A 25489-nucleotide genomic window follows, 5' to 3' on the forward strand; every position below is an offset into this window, starting at 1 on the left:
TGCTGCTGCCGAGGGAGGGAGGCCAGCATTCCACCTGTGTGAGGTGTGAGCAGGTAGAAGATCTGCTTAGCTTGGTGGCAGAACTTAAGGAGGAGGTCGAGACGCTGAGGACCATCAGGGAGTGTGAAAGGGAGATCGACTGGTGGAGTAACTCCCTAGCATGTCAGCAGGAACGGTTCCAGGGAGATACCCCCCACAAGGGGATGGACCCCTGTCCTCTCAGACAGAGGGGGATGACCCGAGACAGCCCCTGCTCTGTAGCTGTTGCGCAGAGGTAAGGGACCAAAAAGACGATGAGGGCTGGAAGCGAGTTCCAGTTCGGAACCGTGGGCAACCCTCCTCCCTTCCTGCCCTGCTTCCCCAGGTGCCCCTCAGTAATAGGTTTGAGGCCCTGGATCTTGATGGAGAGGTAAGTGAGGATGTGGTGCAAGGCCAGACTACAAGGTCACATAGGAAAAGGCAGTCGACTTCGCACCTCAAGACTGCCTCTGACAAGAAAGAAAGAAAAGTCATTGTCGTAGGCGATTCCCTTCTGAGAGGAACAGAGGGCCCAATATGCAGAGTTGACCCTCATCATAGGGAAGTGTGTAGTCTGCCTGGAGCCCGGATCAGGGATATCACCAAGGCGCTCCCCAGCCTGGTGCACCCGACAGACTACTACCCGCTGCTGGTCTTCCAGACAGGTGGGGGGGAAGCTGCTTCCCGCAGTCTGAGGGGGTGAAGAAAGACTACAGGGCCTTGGGGCGGATGGTGAAAGAGTCTGGGGCTCAAGTGATCTTCTCCTCACTTCTTCCATCTTCCGGTGATGATGTGGGATTGAATGGGAAAATTCAGTCCGTAAACAATTGGCTACGAGACTGGTGCTTTAGGCAGGGCTTTGGGTTCTTTGATAACGGCTGGTTTTATAAGGCTCCAGTCTGGATGATGGCACGTGGGAAAGGTTTAACTCACAGAGGCAAAAGGATGCTGGGGCATGAATTAGCAGGGCTCATTTGGAGAGCTTTAAACTAGATTCGAAGGGGGATGGGGTTGTAACTGGGCTTGCCCCAGTGGGGCAGCACTCTAGGATTGATGAAGACTGGGAGGCCTCCTATAATCCTAGGGTGAAATTGGTGAGCTCAGCTCCCTCCTTGAAATGCCTGTACACCAATGCGTGCAGCATGGGAAATAAGCAGGAGGAGTTGGAGACCTGTGTTAAGTCAGGAGATTATGATCTGGTGGCAATTACAGAGACGTGGTGGGACAGCTCGCATGACTGGAATATACTCATGGAGGGCTATGTCCTTTTCAGGAAAGACAGGCCAGCCAGGCGGGGTGGTGGGGTTGCTCTTTATGTGCGAGAGCAGCTGCAATGTACTGAGCTCTGTCCAGGGACAGGGGACGAGCGAGTTGAGAGTCTGTGGGTGAGAATTAAGGGGCAGGCTGGCAGGGGCGATACTGTTGTGGGTGTCTGTTACAGGCCACCAGATCAGGGTGAGGAAGTTGACGAGGCCTTCTACAGGCAGCTGAGAGCGGCCTCACAGTCACAGGCCGTGGTCGTCGTGGGGGATTTTAACTTCCCTGATGTTTGCTGGAAGGACTACTCAGCAACCCAGCCACAGTCCAGGAGGTTCCTCCAGTGTATGGATGATAACTTCCTCATGCAAATGGTGGATCAGCCAACCAGGAGAGGAGCGCTGCTGGATCTCATCCTCACTAACAAGGAGGGTCTGGTCAAAGCAGTAAAGGTTGAGGGCTGCCTTGGTTGCAGCGACCACGAGATGGTGGAATTCAGGATCTTGTGTGGTAGGACCAGTACAATAGCAAGTAGAATTGCAACCCTGGACTTCAGCAGGGCAAACTTTGGCCTTTTCAAGCAATTGCTAGGGGAAGTCCCATGGGCAAGGCTGCTTGAAGGTAAAGGGGCCCAAGATAGTTGGTTGACATTCAAGAATTGCTTATTCCAAGCTCAAGAGCACAGCATCCCGACACGTAGGAAGTCAAGGAAGAGGGCCAGGAGACCTGCGTGGCTAAATAAGGAACTGCTGGGTATGCTCAAGTGGAAGAGCAGAGTTTATAGGTCATGGAAGGAGGGGCTGGCCACTCGGGAGGAATATAAGGCTGCTGCTAGAGGATGTAGGAAGGCAGCTAGGATGGCTAAGGCCTCCTTAGAATTAAATCTGGCCAGAGGGGTCAAGGACAACAGAAAGAGCTTTTTCAAATACATAGCTGATAAAACTAACACCAGAGGCAAGGTTGGCCCACTGGTGAATGGGATGGGTGCCCTGGTGACAGAAGATACTGAGATGGCAGAGTTATTGAATGCCTTCTTTGTGTCAGTCTACTCTGCCGGAGGCAGTCCTGAAGAACCCTGTACTCCTGAGACCTCAGATGAAGTCAGGTCACTGGAGCGGTTTGCCTTAGTCCATGAGGAATGGGTTAGGGACCAGTTGAGCAATCTGGACATCCATAAATCCATGGGTCCAGATGGGATGCACCCGCGGGTGCTGAGGGAACTGGCGGAAGTCATTGCTAGACCACTCTCCATCATCTTTACCAAGTCTTGGGAAACGGGAGAGGTGCCTGAGGACTGGAGGAAAGCAAATGTCACTCCAGTCTTCAAAAAGGGCAAGAAGGAGGACCCAGGTAACTATAGACCGGTCAGCCTCACCTCCATCCCTGGGAAAGTGATGGAACACCTTATCCTTGATGCCATCTTAAGGCATGTAAAGGATAAGAGGGTTATGAGGGGCAGTCAACATGGCTTTACCAAGGGGAAGTCATGCTTGACCAACCTCATAGCCTTTTATGAGGAAATAACATTGTGGATGGATGATGGCAGAGCGGTGGATGTGGTCTACCTTGACTTCAGCAAAGCATTTGACACAGTCTCCCACAGCATCCTCATAGCTAAATTGAGGAAGTGTGGCCTGGATGATCAGGTAGTGAGATGGACTGTGAACTGGCTGAAGGACAGAAGCCAGAGAGTTGTAGTCTATGGGGCGGAGTCCAGTTGGAGGCCTGTATCTAGTGGAGTGCCTCAAGGGTCAGTATTGGGACCAGTATTATTTAATATATTCATCAATGATTTAGATGAGGGAATTGAGTGTACTGTCAGCAAGTTTGCTGATGACACTAAGCTGGGAGGAGTGGCTGACACGCCAGAAGGCTGTGCTGCCATCCAGAGAGACCTGGACAGGCTGGAGAGTTGGGCAGGGAGAAACTTGATGAAATATAACAAGGGAAAGTGTAGAGTCCTGCATCTGGGCAGGAACAACCTCAGGTTCCAATATAGGTTGGGGAACGACCTGTTAGAGAGTAGTGTAGGGGAGAGGGACCTGGGGGTCCTAGTGGACGGCAGCATGACCATGAGCCAACACTGTGCCCTTGTGGCCAGGAAGGCCAATGGCATCCTGGGGTGTATTAGAAGGGGGGTGGTCAGTAGGTCGAGAGAGGTCCTCCTTCCCCTCTACTCTGCCCTGGTGAGACCGCATCTGGAATATTGTGTCCAGTTCTGGGCCCCTCAGTTCAAGAAGGACAGGGACCTGCTGGAGAGAGTCCAGCGCAGGGCGACAAAGATGATTAAGGGAGTGGAGCATCTCCCTTATGAGGAAAGGCTGAGGGAGCTGGGTCTCTATAGTTTGGAGAAGAGGAGACTGCGGGGGGACCTTATTAGTGTATATAAATATATAAAGGGGGAGTGTCATGAGGATGGAGCCAGGCTCTTCTCAATGGCAAACAATGATAAGACAAGGGGTAATGGGTATAAACTGGAACACAAGAGGTTCCACTTAAACTTGAGAAGAAACTTCTTCTCAGTGAGGGTGATGGAACACTGGAACAGGCTGCCCAGGGAGGTTGTGGAGTCTCCTTCTCTGGAGACATTCAAAACCCGCCTGGACACATTCCTGTGTAACCTTATCTAGGTGTTCCTGCTCTGGCAGGGGGATTGGACTAGATGATCTTTTGAGGTCCCTTCCAATCTCTAACATACTGTGATATTGTGATACTGTGAATTACAGACCAGTCAGTCTCCATCTTCCCCTTCTTGAAAATGGGGGTTATATTTCCCTTTTTTCAGTCGTCAGGAACTTCACCTGACTGCCATGATTTTTCATATATGATGGACAGGGGCTTAGCAACTTCATTTGCCAGCTCCTTCAGGACCTGCAGATGGATTTCATCAGGTCCCATGGACTTGCACATGTTCAGGTTTTTAAGATGGTCTCGAACCAGATCCTCTCCTACAGTGGGCCTAGGGTCTTCATTCTCACAGTCCCTGCATCTGCCTTCCATGACTTGGGTGGTGCGCTCAGAGCATTTGCCAGTGAAGACCGAGGCAAAGAAGTCATTAAGAACCTCAGCCTTCTCCAAATCCAGGGTAGCCAGTTCTCCCGACAGCTTCCGGAGCGGGCCTACATTGTCCCTAGTCTGTCTTTTATTCCCTACGTACCTACAGAATCCCTTCCTGTTATCCTGAACATCCCTAGCCAAGTTTAATTCTAACTGGGCCTTACCTTTCCTAACCTGGTCCCTAGCTTCCCGGGCAACATCCCTGTATTCTTCCCAGGCTGCCTGTCCTTGCTTCCACCTTTTATAAGCCTCTTTTTTCCTTCAAATTTTCCTCAGCAGCTCCTTATCCATCCAAGGAGGTCTCCTGGCCCTCCTGCTGCACTGCCTTCTAGTTGGGATGCAACACTCCTGAGCTTGTAGCAGGTGACCCTTGAATATCACTCAACAGTCTTTGGGCCCCCTGCCCTCTAGAGCTATATCCCATGAACCTTACTAAGCAGGTTCCTGAAGAGGCCAAAGTCTGCTCTCTTGAAGTCCAGGGCAGTGAGCTTGCTGCACGCTCTTCTCACTGCCCTGAGGATCTCGAATTCGACCATCTCATGATCGCTGCAACCAAGGCTGCTCTGGAGCATCACATTTCCAACCAGCCCTTCCTTGTTGGTGAGCATGAGCTCAAGCATGGCACCTCTCCTTGTCAGCTCCTCTATTACTTGCAGAAGGAAGTTGTCTTTCACACAGTCCAGTCACCTCCTGGATTGCTTCTGCCGGGCTGTACCATCGTTCCAACAGGTATCAGGGTGGTTGAAGTCTCCCATGAGAACAACAGACTGCAAGCGTGAGGCTGTTCCTATCTCTCTGTAGAGTGCTTCATCCACAGATTCCTCTTGATCAGGCAGTCTGTAACAGATCCCCACAATAATGTCCCCCATCACTGTCCTCCCTTTAATCCTGACCCACAAACTCTGTTGACTGCTCACCTGTCCTCAGGCAAGAGTTCCATACTCTCCAGCTTATCCCTAACATAAACAGCAACTCCCCCTCCCCACTTGCCAGGCCTGTCTTTTCTAAAGAGCATCCCAACACTCCAGTCATAGGAGCCATCCCATCATGTTTCTGTGATGCCTATTAGATCATACTCCCATAGACATGCACACATCTCTAATTCCTCTTGTTTGTTCCCCATGCTACGGGCATTCGTATAGAGGCATCTCAGCTGAGCTCCAAATGAAGCCGGCTCATTGGCTGGAGCTGCTGGAATATCTCTACATTGCTCCAAGCATTTATTGTAGGTGCTGGCAACTGACTGGTTGTGTTGGGATGAAACAATGCCCCCCTCCCCCAACACATCTAGTTTAAAGCATCCTTGACCAGCCTGGCAAGCCTTCTACCAAAACCTCTCTTGTCAGACTAGCTCCGTCAGCCCCTGGTAGACCTGGCCTACAAACTTGGGTCCTGTGTTCAAGATACCCAAACCCCTGACTATGGCACCACCCTTTTAACCATTTATTAACCTGGCCAATCCTCCTAGCCTTTTTAGGGTCCTTCCCTGTATCCTGGAGAATTGACAAAAAGACAATCTGAGCTCCAGAGCCCCTAACCACCTCTTCCAGGGCTCTGTAGTCCTTCTTCATGCTCTCCAGGCTACTGCTATCTATATCACTAGCACCCACGTGGATCACTAGAAGTGGGTAACAGCCAGTGGGACTATTTTTTCTCTAAGCTGGAATTTTCTCTCTAAGCCAGATGGTGAAAAACCTCAGACATGACAGAAAAAGGAAAAACAAGTACCCAAACCTAGCTACTACTTCCAGACAAATGAGAAACCAGAGGAAAACATTTGCAAATGGTATACAGATTGATAACAATGGCAGCTTCATCTGAAGTAGTATTTGTCCACTTTCTGTTGGGAATAGTTAACTTGCTTCCATCAGTACACTTGTGTGGCTTCATTATTTGTTGCCTTTTCAGATCTTGTAAGTTCAACACACATCCAACTACAAGAGTTTCAGGAGCCTTTTGTAACTCGATCTATCACTGCTCAATTCCATTTGTTTCAGGTAGATTTGATGGGATGCTATTTTGACAGCAATGTTACAGCCCAGTCTGTCAAAACACAGTGCTTTTAGTTACCATATTTCAGGTTAGTATTTCTTTGACTTGCTCCTGTGTCTTTTGAAGTTCAAGCTGTATTTCAGAACACAGCAACTGCAGCTATTCAAGATTTCTGTAAATTGTTTTATTATTTAAGCCTCAATAATTCTAAGTGACTTTATACGCCGGCTTTTCTGCCAAGCTAATTAAAACTCCCCGCCCCCATCATGTAACGCAATGGTTTTATGATTCATCTATTAGTGGGAACTTTGGGAAGTAACTTCACATTCTTTGAAGAAAGACCTCTAACTGTTTTATTCATGCTACATCAAATTTTGCTTGATCAGGCAACGTGTTATCAATCATACTGTAATTTCAAGACATTTAAAAAAAAATCATTTTAAATGAAGAGAACAGCAGTAACTCAAGACAATTTCAATAACGGGGTATGCTGCAAAATCCACCATAAAAATTCCTTCCACATGATATACTAGGTATTATAATAGGAAAGTAGATTCAGTCTCCTGCTGATAGAGACAAGCCTAGAATTTCTGCTCCATTTAGAAGTATCGATTACATTTCACAATAAAAGCATAACTACATTTTGGTCAATCTATAACGATATATTCTGCTCCAAGAGAGCATGCCAGCTCATTTCATGAAGTATTTTGGACTCTAATGGCAATTTTGAGTATGCAGCATATTCTTTTAGATTCCACTAAAGAAAAACTAGGACACCACAAGTCTCATTTTCTTTCTTCCCTGAAGGCTGCTGTGAGGTATTACTTGCATGTGAATCGCTGCAAGATACTAAAACACCATTCAAACCTTTGTGTACCCTGTGCTACTTACAAGATTTAACTTCAGAAGTACTGCACACATTGCTAATAACCCTTACACGTAGATAAAACACTGCTATAGAAGAGCCACCACACAACTGCTTTTTGCTAGAGGCAGAAGTAGAGAGGCACCAGCATTAATCTTATCTAGGTGTTCCTGCTCTGGCAGGGGGATTGGACTAGATGATCTTTTGAGGTCCCTTCCAATCTCTAACATACTGTGATACTGTGATAGCCTCTCTGGGGTCAAAACAGCCAGTGGCTCCCTGTCCCTCCAAGAAAGAATTTGGAAGAGCCTCTTTTTGAGCTGCCTGTAATTACTTCATAAGGCAGCAGCGTTAGAAGTAAAAAAATAAATTTATTCCCCACTTCTACACTAAAAGGCACTGATCTATTAAATGCTGTTAAAAAGCAACAGCTACTTCATGCCCCTAGACAATATCTAGCTCTGAACAGATAAATATTTACAAGAAACATATGACTGCCAAGAGAAACTACTTGGGCACTTGACAATGTATAATGGGATCTGTCTAGTCCTTTGCATGCCTACACATTTTAAAATCTAATTACAGAGCTCTATTTAATAAACATCTTGAACAGATGTACCACCCTGGAAAACGGCGTGAAATCCTCCTCCTGAATGCTGCAGACAAAACGGCAAGGAGATGACTAGTGAAGCCTTTGCTAAAATAAAAGTGGTTTTGGTTTTTGAGGGATTTTTTACATTAAGAACACTGCATTATTTTTACAGATTTATCTTCTCTTCATAAACCGCAAGCAAATTCAGCATGAGTCAATTAACAATGGCAGCTCGGCCTATGAAACTATTGTGCTTTGCAAAATCAGTTCTCAGCATTTAATATTCACCTTACATTTACAGCATAGCAGTGCAGCACTTCAATGGTAAAGCAGCATGCCTAAAACAAATCCTGGACCAAGTTTCCAGGAATAAGGCAACTAATATACATTATGTAGCTGTTATAACTCTAGTCCCCATATTTCCATTCTACTTTGGGGTAGTAAATAGATCTTAATGCTTTCTACATCTAAAAAATAAAAAAAGAAAAATAAATCTGTAAAAGTTGATTTAACATGGAGAATGGATTGAGAGGACTTGGGAGTGTTGGCTGACAACAGGCTCAACATGACCTCGCAGCATGCACCTGCAGCTCAGAAAGCCAATCATATGTTGAGCTGCATCAAAAGGAACAAGACCAGCAGGCAATTCTCCCCCTCTGTTCTTCTCTCTGGAGACTGAACCTCCAGTACTGCATTCAGCTCTGGAGGCTACAACATAAAAGGGACATGGACCTGTCGGAGTGAGTCCAAAGGAGGCCAGAGAAGATGCTCGTAGGGCTGGAGCACCTCTGCTATTAAGATGGGCTGAGAGAACTGGGCTTGTTCAGCCTGGAGAAGAGAAGGCTCTGAGGAGACCTTAGAGCAGCCTTCCAATACCTGCAGGGGGCCTACAAGAAATTTGGAGAGGGACTTCTTATAAGAGCATGTAGAACAAGGGGAAATAGCTGTAAACTGAATGAGGGCAGATTAGATTAGATATTAGGAATTCATCCTTCAATATGAGGGTGGCGAGACACTGGAACAGGTTTCCCACAGAAGCTATGGCTGCCCCACCCCTGGCAGTGTTCAAGGACAGGTTGGACAGAGCCTTGGGTGACATGGTCTAAGGTGAGGTATCCCTGCCCATGGGAGGGGTTTGGAACTAGATGACCTTTAAGGTCCTGTCCTGGGTTCAGCAGTAGCAGTCACTTTTCTCCTTCTTAGTAGCTAGTGCAGTGCTGTGGTTTTGACTTTCAGGCTGGGAACAACACTGATAATACCGGTTTAGTTGTTGCTAAGTAATGTTTACTCTGACCAAGGACTTTCTGAGTCTCATGCTCTCGCCAGGTAGGAGGGGAAGCTGGGAGGAAGCACAGACAGGACACCTGGTCCAAACTAGTCAAAAGGGTATTCCATACTACAGCACATCATGCCCAGTATATAAACTGGGGGCAGTTACCCAGAAGGGCTAGATCACTGCTCAGGTTGGGCTGGGTATCGGTCGGCAGGTGGTGAGCAGTTGTATTCTCTTCTCTTGTAATTTCCCTTATCATTATTATCATTGGTGGTAGCAGTAGTGGTTTGTGTTATACCTTAGTTACTGGACTGTTCTTATCTCAGCCTGTGGGAGTTACATGCTTTCGATTCTCCTCCCTATCCCTCTGGGAGCGGGGGGAAAAAAGGGGGCAAGTGAGCAGTTGCATGGCTCTGAGTTTCCAGCTGGGCTTAAACCACAACAGGTCCTCACCAACCCAAACTGTTCTATGATCAGTAAATGTATCATGACATACTACACAATGGCTTTTTATTTTGAACTTAATGATGAAGAGCATCAACAAAACCTTCCACATATCAAAGAGAAAGTTTTGGGGGGAATTTAGTGAAGCTTTGGAACTTCCCCCTCTTCAAACCTACTCAGATAGTGTTTCAGCATGCAGATTTGCCTGTTTTCAGGTCTAAGGGTTTAACTTCATTCGATATAGAGACAGATAAAACATGAAGACACGTAATAAAAATGTGGCTGTCATTTTTTACAAAGTGTATATATATATGTGTATATAAACTGGGGCAAACCTTTTACTACTGTTAATTATGATATATACTGAAAATACATAAAAGACTTAAGGGGGACTTCACAGCATGGATATCAAAGACATTAGCACTGAAGTTCTTCCTTGGTATGCTATGACAGCACACACAGAATTTTTAGCCCAGAGCACAGGTCTTTACATGTAAGAGTTTGTGGGCTGTCTTACTCAGACCTCCAAAAGTTGGAAGTGTCAGAAAAGCTGAGACAAGAGAAAAGTCACAAAGTAAGTAAATCTTTTCTGTGCTAAGGACACCACTGTGCTTTCAGTGGTGATTAAGAAAAGAAGTAACACTGAATATCAATAAACTACTTTTTCTGTTGCAAGCCAAGGCATAAAAGAAAAGTGTTTATGAAGTATTTATGTTATTCACTGCTAAGATCATTCTTCAGGCTGTCAGGGTTGGAGGTTTCTTTAAGCAAGATTTATCTTCTCAAAAACTGCCTTCTTTTAGATTCATCACATAACTGTGTATTATTTTTAGCATGACAGTACTTACATCTACACTGATATTTTTTGCACTAGACTAAAAAGCACATAAAAGTAATACCTGCCCCAATTACAACTGGGATAAGAAAATACTTTAAGGGCACTTCAACTCATTTCCAGTTAAGCAAGATCCTTACTTATAAATAATACTGTTAGGACAATAAGTACCTCCATTCCTCATTTACAGGAACACGAAAAGGACATCAGAAAAAGTTGTCTTCAAGACTGTTACTGTAACAGCTTCATTATCAGAGATCCTTCTAGCAATAAGGAAGTAATTCACTCATATGAGACACAATGCCAATACTGTGATGAATACTGATGATCAAGCGTTTTCTATGCTCCAACAGTTTCACAGAAAATTTGAGGAAGAGTAGAAAGTGGCAGACAGTATTAACAGATAGGCACTGCTCTTGATCTGGGAAAACTAACATGCATGGTTTAGTTATTAAAAAGATCCACTTTATTTAAATAACCTGGCATCTGTTTACTAGCAAGTGGCAATCAACTCATTGCACACATAGGCAAAACAGAGGGACAGTACTGAATTTCATGCACAATTAAGCTTGAATGGATTCAAACTGGTGACCTAGAAAATAAAAGCTCTGCATAGCATAACTGCAAGCAAATCAAATCCAGTGTGTAACAATCAAGTCATTTATGTAAGTGACAAGGAAACTGAAAAGTTACCTATGAATGTCTGTTGTGCCTGTGAATTTCCCCCTACCCTTGGGGAACATGAGTGAGGGTAGTTAGATGCATTAGCACCCATTTTCTTCAGTCACTCAGGCATTCCGCCTGCTGGCTCTTCAATGTATAATCCCATAATCCTTTATAAATCTTCAATCCCAGGTCCAGCATTCTGTTCCTCCATTTCTGAAAAACAAACACACTTATGAGTTTATTCATATTTATGTTTTTAGTAGGTATTATGTGATTTAGATAAAATAAACTCAAGTCCCCAGAACACAGTATTTTCATAAGTTAAAAGCACAAATGTGTTTCCAATACAGATTTTTCCTTGAAGGATTAAACAGATAAACACTGTTTTTCCCCTTAAAAAAAAAAAAAAAAAAAATTGTAATTTTTCAAACCATTCACAATTCAACATGAAAACCTGCAACAAGAAACAGGAAGGCTATCAAACTTTTAGCTAAAAAAATCTTCAAGTAGGAGTTGGTTTAGATTAGATATGCTCCCTTAACTATACCAAGAAAGATTTTTTTATACATCCTGATATGTTTACGTACTCTTATAAAACCCACAGATTGAATTATACTGGCTGAGAAAGCAGAATAAACAAATCCCACTGGAAGCTATACCATCATTACTGCTTTCAGCTGCATTTTGATTTCATATCATTTACACAGCTCTCATTCAGTGACACTTTTCAAGTTTAGACTAGTACCTACAAGTAGGCTTATAATAGTAAAAATAGGGCATTTAAGCATTCATCTACAGTCTCATTAGGCATTTGAAAATGTCCTAGGAAGTAAATCCTGTAGAAATATGAGCAAGAATTGTTAAACACACAAGAAGCACATTCTAATTTGGTTTTATATTAGCAATATTAAATTATGAATACTGCAAAGTTAACACAGTGAAAGAACTGCCTACTGTCAACTGAACACACAGGTATCAGTTATACTAAGGTAATGTTTACACCAAGAAATACTCCACTCAATACTGTGAACATGTAACTAAGTTCTACCATGTTGTCACTGGTGTACCTGTATTTGCTATATGCCCCCAACTCTATCTCCTTTCTCAGGAAATGTTAAATTGGACAAGTGTGGGCCATGCAAGAGTGTGTGTCTGAAGGAAGCTGCAGCACTGTTCCAATCTCTTCTCCCTGCTATTTCTGGCATGAGGAGTTCAGAAGGAGTTACTATGATGCTGACAAAATTAGATATGACTCTAAGTGGAGAGGCACACCGGGCCTCTTAGTCACAGATGCAGTATGCAAAGCAGATCCTGGAGAGCAGAAAGGGGGAGACAGGCCAGGAAGGAGAAGGCTGCAAATTGCTACAGGCACAATAGTGGTGGCCAAACAAGTGCTCCAGGGTTCAAGCACTGGACACAGGAGAAGGAAGAGTAGAGAAAGGTTTGGAAACCTGGCTTATAGATGTGGGCATGCAAAAAGATGAGAGACATAGGACTGGAGCATTGTGGAAGCATGACTGAGTGGATGATTTCCCCATCTGATGTCTTGAATAAGGCTCCTAAAATCAGGCCTCTCGGCATTTGTGGTCTACAACATTATATGCTGTCAAAAAGAAACCATACTACCTCACACTAGACATTATGCACAGGCACAATCAGCTCTAGAGAGCATATAGTCCAGGTCTGCCCTGCAGAGCTGCAGCTTGCCGATCATTACCTGAATGCTGCTAAGGCAGGAGACACAACAGTAACACCATAGCAGATTTCCTGGTGTTATACAAGCCAACCTACACGCTTGCAGCTGCAGCAAGGGGGAGCTCCCACGCCTGCCCTCCCTAGCTAGTTGGCAATGTCTCCTCAACTGCACAGAACCCGATGTTTTGTCAAACTTGTCCCTGTGCAGATTCAGCTTTCAATACTTCAGGAAACAGAAAATTAAAGCACCTTTCTATATGAACAGCAAGCCTGCTCAGGATGAAGTTACAATAAGTGCACATACACAATGGGCAACATCACACCAGCAAACACCAGTACATGTTCTCAGCAAACACAAGCTGTTGGATCAGTTCAGTCTTAACCTCATTTTCATGTACTTGTTTTCTTCCTTGTGCAGAAATAAGCTAGCTACTTCAAGATAACCAAATCCATATGGATGCAGACCTCCACATTATGAAGAGCTCCATAGATTCAAGGTAAAAAAAAAAAAAAAAAAAAAAAAATTTCATTAAATCAGCGAGACTCCAAATGAATTGTGTACCCACAGAATATGTTGCTTAAATGTGCTGTTCATTTCCAGATGGAATTAGCTATTTTCAGTACAAGCTCTGTGGATGTAAGAGTCACTTTTCAGTTTGAATGCCAACTCTCTCACAAAGGCCAGCATCCTAGAGTAGGTATTCCAACAACTTCCCTTTCGCAGCTAAAATTGGACTTAGCTCATTTGGACAAAAAGCCTGGAATAATGCCATTGCTATTTCACTTTCCTCTTCTGTATTCAGCTGCAGCATGATAACTTGTCTATTAGAGACCAGGAAGAACTGAGAACTACCAGCAGAAACAGGAAACAGCCCAGAAGCTCTGTAAAAAGAGGAAGTTGTTGGTTTTGTGTTTGGTTTTTGTTTGGCTGGTTGTTTTTTGAAGAGTGGTTGTTTTCTGTTTTGTTTGGGGTGGTGGTGATATGTTCTGGGGAGGATGTGAGAGGTTCTTTTGTTTGGTTTTTTCGTTTGTTTTTTTTCGGGGGGGGGGGGGGGGGGGCTAGCGAGCACTATACATAACCAAGGCTAAGGTTTGAAGTTAACACCTTCCACCTCCTTCAACTTCGCAATAAACACGCCCTGGAAGATTGAAGGAATGTGAAAAAGGAATATATGCAACTGTTCAATACCATTAGCATTCATTGCTTGAATTTACAAAACAACATCATTTAAATTAACTGAAAAAAAACCCTATAAAAAGTTCCTATGATTTCTGATATATAAAATAATTTTATTGAGAGGCTTACCACAAGAACTGTTACACATTAAGCCCAAGTGAATATTGTGCAGAATGAATTCACTCCCTTAATTTATGTAGCTTAAATAATATATGACAATGTAAAAACAGCAACATATTAAAGTTGTACACATGAAGATATTCTTTAATATAAATTATATATGCATATTATATATACATTTATATAAGTAAAGCCAAATATGCCAGGCTTCAGTGAAAGAGGAATTCAACACAAAATATGCACCATGGTCACTCATTTTACAGATGCAAAAGCTTCCTGTGCCTCCTTTCAAATTTAACCATGCACTGCTTCCTCACGTGTATGCTGGCTGACTTATTGAGTATTTTGCATCTTGAATTCAAACACAAAGTAAGTCACAAAGTGTATTGTGCCCCATAGCTCAGAACCGATCACAGAATGGTCATAGTTTTAGACCCACTACTGTCGTTAACCTCATGTATCAACTGAAAGTACAACTTTTGTATTTTTTATTACATCACTGAAGTTTATACGGTAATACTGCATAACTCATACTGCATTTCCCAAACATTTTAAATGATAAACTGTGTCCTGGAGGAAGCTCTGCCTTCCCCTCTTCACTCTCATATCCATGTTAAAACCAGACAAGACAATAATTTTACACAGAGTCAGTTACCCAACTGGTTTGTTATGGCAGCACAGGAATACTTGTGCCAGCACAGATGTAAGAAAGAGGAATATGAGAATGAGCTGCTAGAGCCAGGACTGCACCTTTTGACAGCAACATGTACTTGAACCACTCATAGATTTAGGTGCCTAGTTTTGGATGGTTTCTTTTGTTTTGCTAGTGTTCACTTCAGTCTCTACACTAAGCCTAACCTACCTGCACAGAAGTCAGTCTTCGCACATAACCTACTGAGCCTTGTACAAATGTAAACACAGCTCAGTTATCATATAAAATGCCAAAGGATGCTCTTTGCATGGGTGAAAGGCAGCTGTAGAAGAACATAAAAACAAATAATTCCAAGCCACAAACAACCAGATCTTTAGCTGCAAAAGGAAAGACTTTATCTTTCCTTGCAGAAGTTATCCTGCATACCAAAAATTTCCCTATTTCAGCCTATCTGAAGAAGTTTCTTAATCTAATTTTAGCCTCAGAATAGACACAATTTTTTTTTTTTGTTTTAAAACTATCACCATACCACCAGGTGAACCTTTTCTTGCCTTTCTGTTAAGAGTTGATAACGCATCCACATAAGCATCGTCAAAAGCAAACTAAATGCAACATCTGCTGACCTACTGAAACAGGATCTCATTGAAAGCAGTGACCTACACACAGATGTGTGCTATGTAATACTGATACTCAGAGCAGAATGAAACTTTAAATAAACACAAATCTAGTTAGAAGTTTCAGTACCTGAAGTAAGTTTCTCAGTCTTCTCAATACTTGTCACACTGAACCTAAGACAACTTGCATCTGAGGTGTCTGGGCTGAAAGCCAGGAATTCCTGGGTTGGGAATTTTTATTTAACAAAAAGGCTGTGTACAGGATGGACTTTGGACAACAGTAACACTTTATTTATAGCCATCACTCAATACAAAGGTTTCATAAAATTTTCTGTAGTCCACTGGGTCCAACTAATATAAAGGGCAAGGTGGGGAGTGTTACAGCACGGTTTATAAACTAAAACATTTGACTTTTCCCCCGCTAAAATTTTAAGACCTTTTGTATTTCTTCTGGAGTTGTTACCATAGGGTTATGAAATAGCATACTACTAAGATGAAAGTAGGAAATCGTAGCAAGTATATGCACAGACTAACACAAACATGACTTTTCAGGTTTTTCATTTTATTTAACATATTTAAAATCTACGTTGAGTAAATGACAACACAAGTATCACAAGTGTACCTCATTTGTATTTGCTTAGATTTTTATCTAGACCAGAAATGCTACTTTGCCCCAACATTTCCTTTCAAGCAACAAGGAGGTGGAACAGTAATGCAAGATGGGATGATAACATCCAGAGTAAACTGATACAAGAGGGGGGTGGGGGCTGGTGGTGAGGAGAGGGAAGGTTTGTTAAAAAAAGAAAACAACCACCTTTTAAAGTTATAACCCCAGTAAGGAAATACTTCACCTAAATTGAGGAAGGATAAATTCATTTCCATAGAAGTTTCAGTTAGAAACTAAACTAAAACTAAGAGAAACTAAAAGAGAACTAAAAAAGAAAGAACTTGTGAGAATGGACCTCTGCCATTGTCCCCAAGGTACATGCCACCAGCTTGCCTTCACCACCTGAACCTGCCTCCAGCAGAGCAATAGTCTGGTGACCAGTACAGTCACCAGGGCCATCACAAAGAAATTCAGACACAAATCAACACTCTGCAAAACAGTTCTATAGATCCTATTCACTGGGGAATCTCCAAAGCCAGCCCTAGGCATGCTGGTTGTTACATGTAGTATCACTACAGGGATTGCCAGCCAGCAACAGTCCAAAGGGACAAACATTGAAATATGAAGAGAAAGCTGCTTGTGGTTGGAGTTCCAAGTGTTTGTTCAGATCTGCATTTACAATTTACTTAATTTTCTTACTCTCCTATTTTGGGGGTGGCTCTCCAAGGAAGAACAGCTGACAAGAACTGATCATTACATGCCCTGACCCTCCTCTAATTCCACAGATGAGGTATTAAAGAGAAGTATTAGCATACAGATTTTGCCAAGGCTAGAAGTTTCCAATCTCAAGAGCATACATACTAAAGGACTGAATGCATACGTGACAGCATACTTTGAATTGTGTAATTGGCAAGTAATTCTCTGTTCAAAGGAAATGACTGAAATCTTGAAGGACCAGCTGATTTTAAAGCCTGACACACAAACAAATCCACATAAAGCCTATTTTGACCTTTTTAGAATCATTGAATAGTTAGGGTTGCAAAGGACCTTAAGATCATCTAGTTCCAATCCCCCTGCCATGAGCAGGGACACCTCACACTGAACCATGTCACCCAAGGCCTCATCCAACCTGGCCTTGAACACCACCAAGGATGGAGCATTCACAACTTTCTAGTGCAACCCATTCCAGTGCCTCACCATCCTTACAGTAAAGAACTTATATCCTTATATCCAATCTAAACTTCCCCTGTTTAAGTTCTAATCCATTAACCCTTGTCCTATCACTACAGTCCCTAAAGAAGAGTCCATCCTCAGCAACCCTTCAGATACTGAAAGGCTGCTTTGAGATCTCCACGCAGCCTTCCCTTGTCCAGGCTGAACAGCCCCAGCTTTCTCAGCCTGTCTTCATATGGGAGGTGCTCCAGTCCCCTGATCATCCTCGTGGCCCTCCTCTGGACTTGTTCCAACAGTTCCATGTCCTTTTCATGTTGAGGACACCAGAACTGCACACAATACTCCAAGTGAGGTCTCACAAAAGCAGAGAAGAGGGGCAAGGATCACCTCCTTCTAACTGCTGGTCACACTCCTCTTGATGCAGCCCAGGATACAGTTGGCTTTCCGGGCTGTGAGCGCACACTGAAGCCAGCTCATGTTGTTTCTCATCAATCAACACCCCCAAGCCCTTCTCTGCAGGGCTGTTCTGAATCTCTTCTCTGCACAACCTGTAGCTGTGCCTGGGATTACTCTAACCCAGGTGTAGCACCTTGCACTTGCCATGGTTAAACTTCATCAGGTTGGCATCAGCCCACCTCACAAGCGTGTCAAGGTCCCTCTGGATGGCATTCCTTACCTTCAGCATATCAACTGAACCATACAGCTTGGTGCCATCGGCAAACTTGCTGAGGGCGCACTCAATCCCACTGTCCATGTCACCGACAAAGATGTCGAACAAGACTGGTCCCAACACCCATCCCTGACGGACACCACTCATTACCAGTCTCCAGCTGGACAATGAGCCATTGACCACAATTCTTTGCGTGCGGCCATCCAGCCAGTTCTTTATCCACCGAGTGGTCCATCCATCAAATTGATGTCTCTCCAATTTAGAGACAAGGATGTCATGTGGGACAGTGTCGAATGCTTTGCACAAGTCCAGGTAGATGACATCAACTGCTCTACCCCTGTCCATCAGTTCCGTAGCCCCATCATTTTTTTTATTATCCAGTCAAGCAATCAACTTTTATCATTATTCAAAATTATTTGGATGATACAACAGCAAGATACAGCTGATACAGCTGAAAGGTTCTGATTTGGATTAGTACTGTACAGAAATGAGTAACAAACAATGCCCTTCAGGAACTGGGTTAATGAACCTGTATTATTTCATGACTTACTGGATTGGAAACAATACCGATCTAATGGCAAAATACCAAAACTTAAGCTGCATCAGCAGTTATGAGCACAAGAGAGCAAGAAAAAGCAGATATAACTAGATTACAAAAGTGACTGCATTGCTTAGTGCTTTGCCAAGAATCATGTGTTCCAGCTATCACAAAGAACCCTTTCTTACAAGTTAAGCATGAATTTTAAAACACTTTCTTTTTCATGAAGTAGTACACTTCTCCATCAAGAAGTTCTTTTAAAATGGAGGCAGCAAAAACCCCACAGTAGTCTTGGCTTTTTTATTTCTAGATTGGTTAAGAATCATAGGATTGAGTTTTAGGGAGAGAAAGCAGAAAGAAGACAAAAAGAAAAAAAAAGAAAAAAGAAAAATCCATACATACACAACTCCCTCCTCCCCCGCCCCAAACAAACAGTGAAACAACTATCAATTTTCAACATGTCCTCTAAGGAATCAGAGTGGAAGTTAAAAGAACTACATTAAAATAAGAGTATAAAGGCATGCAGTCTTGAAGATATGTACACTTCAGAAACTGAAAACACTGAGAAGCATTCTGGCAGTTGAAAAGATACAGACAAAAGATAAAGGAAAAAACCCTCTTTTCAATGCTGTCTTTGCAAACAGTGTTCCGAATAGGATTTTTGATATTTTTTTTTATCATTACCAAAGTAATTTAGAGTATGATGTAAATGTACGGCATCCTAGAAGCAATTAAGTAACATTGTCAGCAGGGAGCAACAGTTCAAATCACAAGATAAACATATTTATATTCCCCTAAACAGAAAAAGTTCCAGCACCTAAAAAAGCCAAACACACAGCACACAAGGAATAACTGCAGTATAATCCTGCACAGAATAGAAAGTTCCTCCCAAGCAACTTCCATGTTTTCATATACCGGCTAATGAAACTCTATCTCTGTACATCACTGATCTTTCCAGCTGGTTGCAAGCACCCACTAACTTACCAGAAGTCTATTCTGATTGACAATACTCACATGAAAGACTTACTAATGTTCCTGAAGTGGAATTCAAAACACTTTTAGCAAAATCAGCAAGAGCCCATTTATTGCCCTCTAGGACTCTCCTGAAGGGAAATGACAGTATGCATTCTTCAATGACTTTCCATTTTTCAGAAGTTTACTTGAAAGGAACATTATCAGACATAGACATAAAATGTCATTAAATATGCTTTGTAAGAAAAGTGAGAGAAATCCTATCACCAAATTTTTATCAATATCATTGAACAGAGTAAATAAGGCATGAACATACCCATTTACAGAGAAAATGAGGGTAATTCATGTTAGCCAATCTAAAATAATTGCAAAATATTCTGACATATTGTGATACATTTAGAGAAGTCTAAAAGCTTTTCAAAAGGCCACTTCTGAGCAAACAAAATGTGCTTTTGTTTTTTAAGAAAGGCAAATCCTCTATGGTATAATAAATATTGGGACACAATAGTTGCTTAAGACAAATTGCAAGAATAGCACCTCCATGAAGGATCAGATTTTAAGAAAAAGTAGTCTGCTTTTTTCTGTCTATTGAAGTTCCGGTCAACACTTAATTGTTGTCAGGCAGCAATTTAACTCAGTCAAATTTCAGCTAAATTCAGCTTCAGATACTGCGATCAACCACCAGTCTGCCTCTCTGTCTCCAGACACTGCCTGTCCTTTATTTACAGCAGTATCCTCAGCCATCTGCTTCTTTCTTCCTCCACAGAAAAGGCAGGAGTGCAGCAAAAGTAAGCATTCTCCACATTAAGCTGTTCCACCTTTACACAGCATATTTCATGGGCTTCCTATTCAAGCACCCCTTCTCCGTCAACAGGTTTGCTGCTTCACAGAGCAGGGCAGGTAATCCTTCCCACGCAGTTTTCACAATTCACATGATTTTATTCAATTTTCTTTGAGAGTGCCCCCCAAAGATCCCTGTTACATTAAGAAAGGGAATTCCTCCTCTTTCTCATGCTGTGACCCAAACACAACACAAGATGCTGTTTTCAATTAGCAAGTCTACTAAGATGGGGAAGTCTTGGCTCAAACCTCAACCATATGGAAGATGCATCTCTGGAGTTTAATGCTGCTGCCTTCTCACATCAAGTACTACCTCAGTGGGATATATCCTACAGTCTCCTTGTACTGCATTTTCCCTTTCCTCCAGGCTCAATTATTTCACAGAAAGCCATTTGTTCTGAATGAGGATCTGGGAGCTTCCTGCATACAAGAGTGCTTATAAATTCACTGCACAGTTACATTCACTACACTTCCTCTCAGAACGTTTCCTCAGAGTATATTAAAGTTGCTACTAAAGCAATCCCAGGCACTGTGCTCTGTTATCCACACTAAGTAAGCAGCACCTATCCTCTCCTACCACTTGCTTTTTCCAATTCACCTTCAAAAAGCATCCTTTTGATCACACAGTTTTAGTTTCCTTATTAACTTCCATAACCTTAAGAGGAGCAGTAGTAGTATCTGCTGATGACGATACCTGGGGTTTTCCCAGCAACTGCTCCAGCATCCCAGTGTTGAAGCAGACTCAAAATCTTGGACCTGTGTAACAATCAGCCATCCCAAATGGTTGAACTCTGTCCATAGATCAATTTACTTGATCACCTCTATCACCATCTTCTGGCTGCAATCAACTCCCAAGGAATGTTGCCAGAAGAGGAAAGAACAGCAAGAAAAGGCTGCTTGCTCCCCACAAACACAACATGCAGTTTGACCAATACTCAACTGGCACAGCCCTCAAGAAAAAAAACATTCCCAGTCCCATGCACTCATTTCTACAGAAGAGGTGTCCCCTTCCATTCTAGCACACATGTGGGAAGCCACATTTAAATCCTGTCAGGAACTACAAAGCAGGGGCAGTCCTAGCTGAAACAGGTAAGTAGCTATCACTAGGATTGACCATGGTCATGCTCACCCTTGCTAGCTAGCCAAACTACTGTTCCTTTTTTGGCCTGTTTTACCTTTGTTCTGCATTAGTGCAGTTCATTCCTCTCTTCAACCAGGCATTGGATAACAACTCTTCAGACAGCAGTGATTACTAGTAAAGAGCTCCAGGAGGGCTGTTGCTTTTTTGAAGGCTTGGAATAATTTTAAATTGAAATGACAGAATATACGCATCTAGGTATTAGTCATCTGGGGAAAAATACAAGGCCAAGCCTATGCACATTTTAATATATTCCCCGCAATTTAGCGGATTCCTCCATCAATGGCAAGAAGCTAGCTGTCCATGCAGGACTTCCTGCCTGTCAGCTCTTCACAGTTACATCAGGGTGATCTGACACTACCACTGAAGTCAAACTAACAGGGAGCTGTACGTTCACCACACTCTGCTCCAGCCACGGGGTTTTCCCGCTTCCCCTCACACTACATACACAGATTACATGATCACAGAACAAGTTATTTCAGGGGGCTGATGATAGGAAACAGACGGGAAAAAAGGGAATTTCTGCAGGTGGATCTGACAGCCACCTACACCTGGAACAGGAACCCACAGCTGTTAATCTGAAGAGACCAGACTATCACTACTAAAACTGCCTCACAACTCCACAAAACTATACGCTCTTGTAGTCACCCTTGTCATTCCCTCTGAGCTCAGGCCCAGCCCCAACAAGTTACTCTTACCTGGCCCCCAACACACAGGCAGAGTCCTCCTTTGTAGTCCCAGTTCCTGCAGCTTGAGTTTCAGCATTGACACTCTACACCTCTTCCCCTTGTTTCCCAACATCCAGGGTCACTCCCAGGTCTACTCTGCTCACTGAAGCAAGCAGCAATACAAAAATCAAACTTATGTTATTTATACAATTGACCCATTCAAGAGCTTGTAAATTGGTTATGAACTGCTTGCCACTACAAGTCTGAAATTCCTGGTCAAATCTACAGGCTATTTTCCTTTTATTCAGAGGCTTTTAACAAACACAGTGATCTTACACCTCTTTGCATAAAACAGCTATCTCTGTATATACCAAGACTTTAACAGTTACTTAAAAGCTTGCACATTTAAAAGATTTCTTCTTTGAGTTCTTCTATACTATCTTCTGTATCTATTAACTTTGGAAAATTTTAAGAGCCACACTGACTTCCACAAGTAACACTTATATAAACACCTGATGCCAAGAAATCTTTCTATGTTGTACAGTTCAAATATTTTAGCCATTTTGAAGATGAATATTCTAGTGGCTGCACGAGAGCACATACAGCAAAATATACTAATATCACAATGTTCTCCCTCATAAGCAAACTTCCGATACTTCCAGAAACCATCAGAACCCCAAAAGCTAGCTACGCAAGTAGCTTTAGCTTCAGTAGTTACTTTCAGTAATACCTACATGTAGATTCTATGTAAGTGTAGCAACAACTAAATGCTCAAAAACTTTGAGGCATGTCCTCAATAAAGATACAGAAATCCACTTCAAATGAAAGAGAAAATATACTTTTTCAATTATAACAGCAATTAGTTAAGGAAGGAAAGGCTTAGTCAGAAAACCACTCTAGTAGTTAGGCTACAATTAACTTGAAGCTTTGTTTACATTCTCCCCTTGGCAAGCAAAGGAAGTTATGTCTTCCAGATTTCCTGCGACAAGCTCTGTCCACATTTCTAAAGCATTTATTTTTCATCCTGTAACATGAACATGCAAGTTTTACAGAACAGTCAAAGCAGCATCACACGTGACAACATGACATGTTGTTCCTAAAAAACAGAGGCACCAATCATTTCAGTATTTAATTCAGAATACCTATATATACCTCATGTACAAAGAGACTGGACAGTTAATGAGAGCTTGTGAGGTGTTTATTTTGTTTAACTATTTGCTAAAGCAATCTGTCCTTTGAGCAGACTTATTAAATCCCTTAACTCTTCCTTCTCCCTCCTCAAAATAATGAAGCTTTTCAGCTGCTCCAAAATATAAAAAAACCCAGCCAAACACAATTTTCCAAAGAAGTAAGTTTTACAAGGAAAGCAAAAGTCCCTTGGATTGTACTAATCAGATGAGATAATCCATTAAAGCAACCCGCTGCTCGCGATCTCATTTTAGACCAAATTTTGGTTGTCTTTCTCTCTTGTCTCCCACTCTCCTTGACACCACCACTCTTCAAAGCAAGAGTGAAATGCAAAAAGGGAAGCCTTTGACAGTGTGTGCCATAAGTACCAAACTTTCTTTTATTCTTCCATTATTTGAGAAGTCCACCAATAAATCACAGAATCATAAAATAGTTAGGGTTGGAAAGGACCTTAAGATCACCTACTTCCAACCCCCTTGCCATGGGGCAGGGACACCTCACACTGAACCATGCCACCCAAGGCCCTTTCCAGCCTGGCCTTGAACACCGCCAGGGATGGAGCATCCACAACTTCCCTGGGCAACCCATTCCAGTGCCTCACCACCCTCACAGTAAAGAACTTCTTCCTTATATTCAATCTAAACTTCCCCTGTTTCAGTTTTAACCCATTACCCTTTGTCCTGTCACTACAGTCCCTAAAGAAGAGTCCATCTCCAGCATCCCTTCAGATACTGGAAAGCTTCTATGAGGTCTCTACACAGCCTTCTCTTCTCCAGGCTGAACAGCCCCAGCTTTCTCAGTCTGTCTTCATATGGGAGGTGCTCCAGTCCCCTGATCATCCTCGTGGCCCTCCTCTGGACTTGTTCCAACAGTTCCATGTCCTTTTCATGTTGAGGACACCAGAACTGCACACAATACTCCAAGTGAGGTCTCACAAAAGCAGAGAAGAGGGGCAAGGATCACCTCCTTCTAACTGCTGGTCACACTCCTCTTGATGCAGCCCAGGATACGGTTGGCTTCCCGGGCTGCGAGTGCACACTGAAGCCAGCTCATGTTCACCTCCTCATCAACCAACACCCCCAAGTCCTTCTCCGCAGGGCTGCCCTGAATCTCTTCTCTGCACAACCTGTAGCTGTGCCTGGGATTGCTCCGACCCAGGTGTAGGACCTTGCACTTGCCATGGTTAAACTTCATCAGGTTGGCATCAGCCCACCTCACAAGCGTGTCAAGGTCCCTCTGGATGGCATCCCTTCCCTCCAGCATATCAACCGAACCACACAGCTTGGTGTCATCAGCAAACTTGCTGAGGGCGCACTCAATCCCACTGTCCATGTCACTGAAAAAGATGTCGAACAAGACCGTTCCCAACACCCATCCCTGACGGACACCACTCATTACCAGTCTCCAGCTGGACAATGAGCCATTGACCACAATTCTTTGCGTGCGGCCATCCAGCCCGTTCTTTATCCACCAAGTGGTCCACCTACCAAATTGATGTCTCTCCATTTCAGAGACAAGGATGTCATGTGGGTCAGCGTCAAGCGCTCCGCACAAGTCCAGCTAGATGACGTCAACTGCTCTACCCCTGTCCATCAGTTCTGTAGCCCCATCATAGAAGGCCACCAAATTGGTCAGGCAGGATTTCCCCTTAGTGAAGCCATGCTGGCTGTCACCAGCCACCTCCTTGTTTTTCATGTGCCTTAGCATGCCTTCCAGGAGAATGTGCTCCAAGATTTTGCCAGGCACAGAGGTGAGACTGACTGGTCTGTAATTCCCTGGGTCATCCATTTTCCCCTTCTTGAAAATGGGGGTTATATTTCCCTTTTTCCAGTCGTCGGGAACTTCACCTGACTGCCATGATTTTTCATATATGATGGACAGGGGCTTAGCAACTTCATTTGCCAGCTCCTTCAGGACCCGCGGATGGATTTTATCAGGTCCCAAGAACTTGCACATGTTCAGGTTTTTAAGATGGTCTCGAACCAGATCCTCTCCTACAGTGGGCCTAGGGTCTTCATTCTCACAGTCCCTGCATCTGCCTTCCATGACTTGGGTGGTGCGCTCAGAGCATTTGCCAGTGAAGACCGAGGCAAAGAAGTCATTAAGAACCTCAGCCTTCTCCAAATCCAGGGTAGCCAGTTCTCCCGACAGCTTCCGGAGCGGGCCTACATTGTCCCTAGTCTGTCTTTTATTCCCTACGTACCTACAGAATCCCTTCCTGTTATCCTGAACATCCCTAGCCAAGTTTAATTCTAACTGGGCCTTACCTTTCCTAACCTGGTCCCTAGCTTCCCGGGCAACATCCCTGTATTCTTCCCAGGCTGCCTGTCCTTGCTTCCACCTTTTATAAGCCTCTTTTTTTCCTTCGAATTTTCCTCAGCAGCTCCTTATCCATCCAAGGAGGTCTCCTGGCCCTCCTGCTGCACTGCCTTCTAGTT

The 25489-nt window shown here is 43.4% G+C and overlaps 1 protein-coding gene across 6 annotated transcripts in view; it reads right to left on the bottom strand.

The window, feature by feature from the left end:
- BTBD7 (BTB domain containing 7) overlaps positions 1 to 25489 on the bottom strand; it is a 63213-nt gene that overhangs the window by 31298 nt on the left and 6426 nt on the right. For all 6 annotated transcript variants that reach the window (XM_080619349.1, XM_080619345.1, XM_080619348.1 and 3 more), the window contains one exon: positions 11027 to 11212. In XM_080619349.1, the coding sequence (XP_080475475.1) occupies positions 11027 to 11108 (82 nt within the window). In that variant the 5' untranslated portion in view covers positions 11109 to 11212. The remainder of the gene's footprint in view (positions 1 to 11026; positions 11213 to 25489) is intronic.

Source organism: Psittacula echo, assembly GCF_963264785.1.
Source record: "Psittacula echo genome assembly, chromosome: 5".
NCBI classification, from domain to species: Eukaryota; Metazoa; Chordata; class Aves; order Psittaciformes; family Psittacidae; genus Psittacula; species Psittacula echo.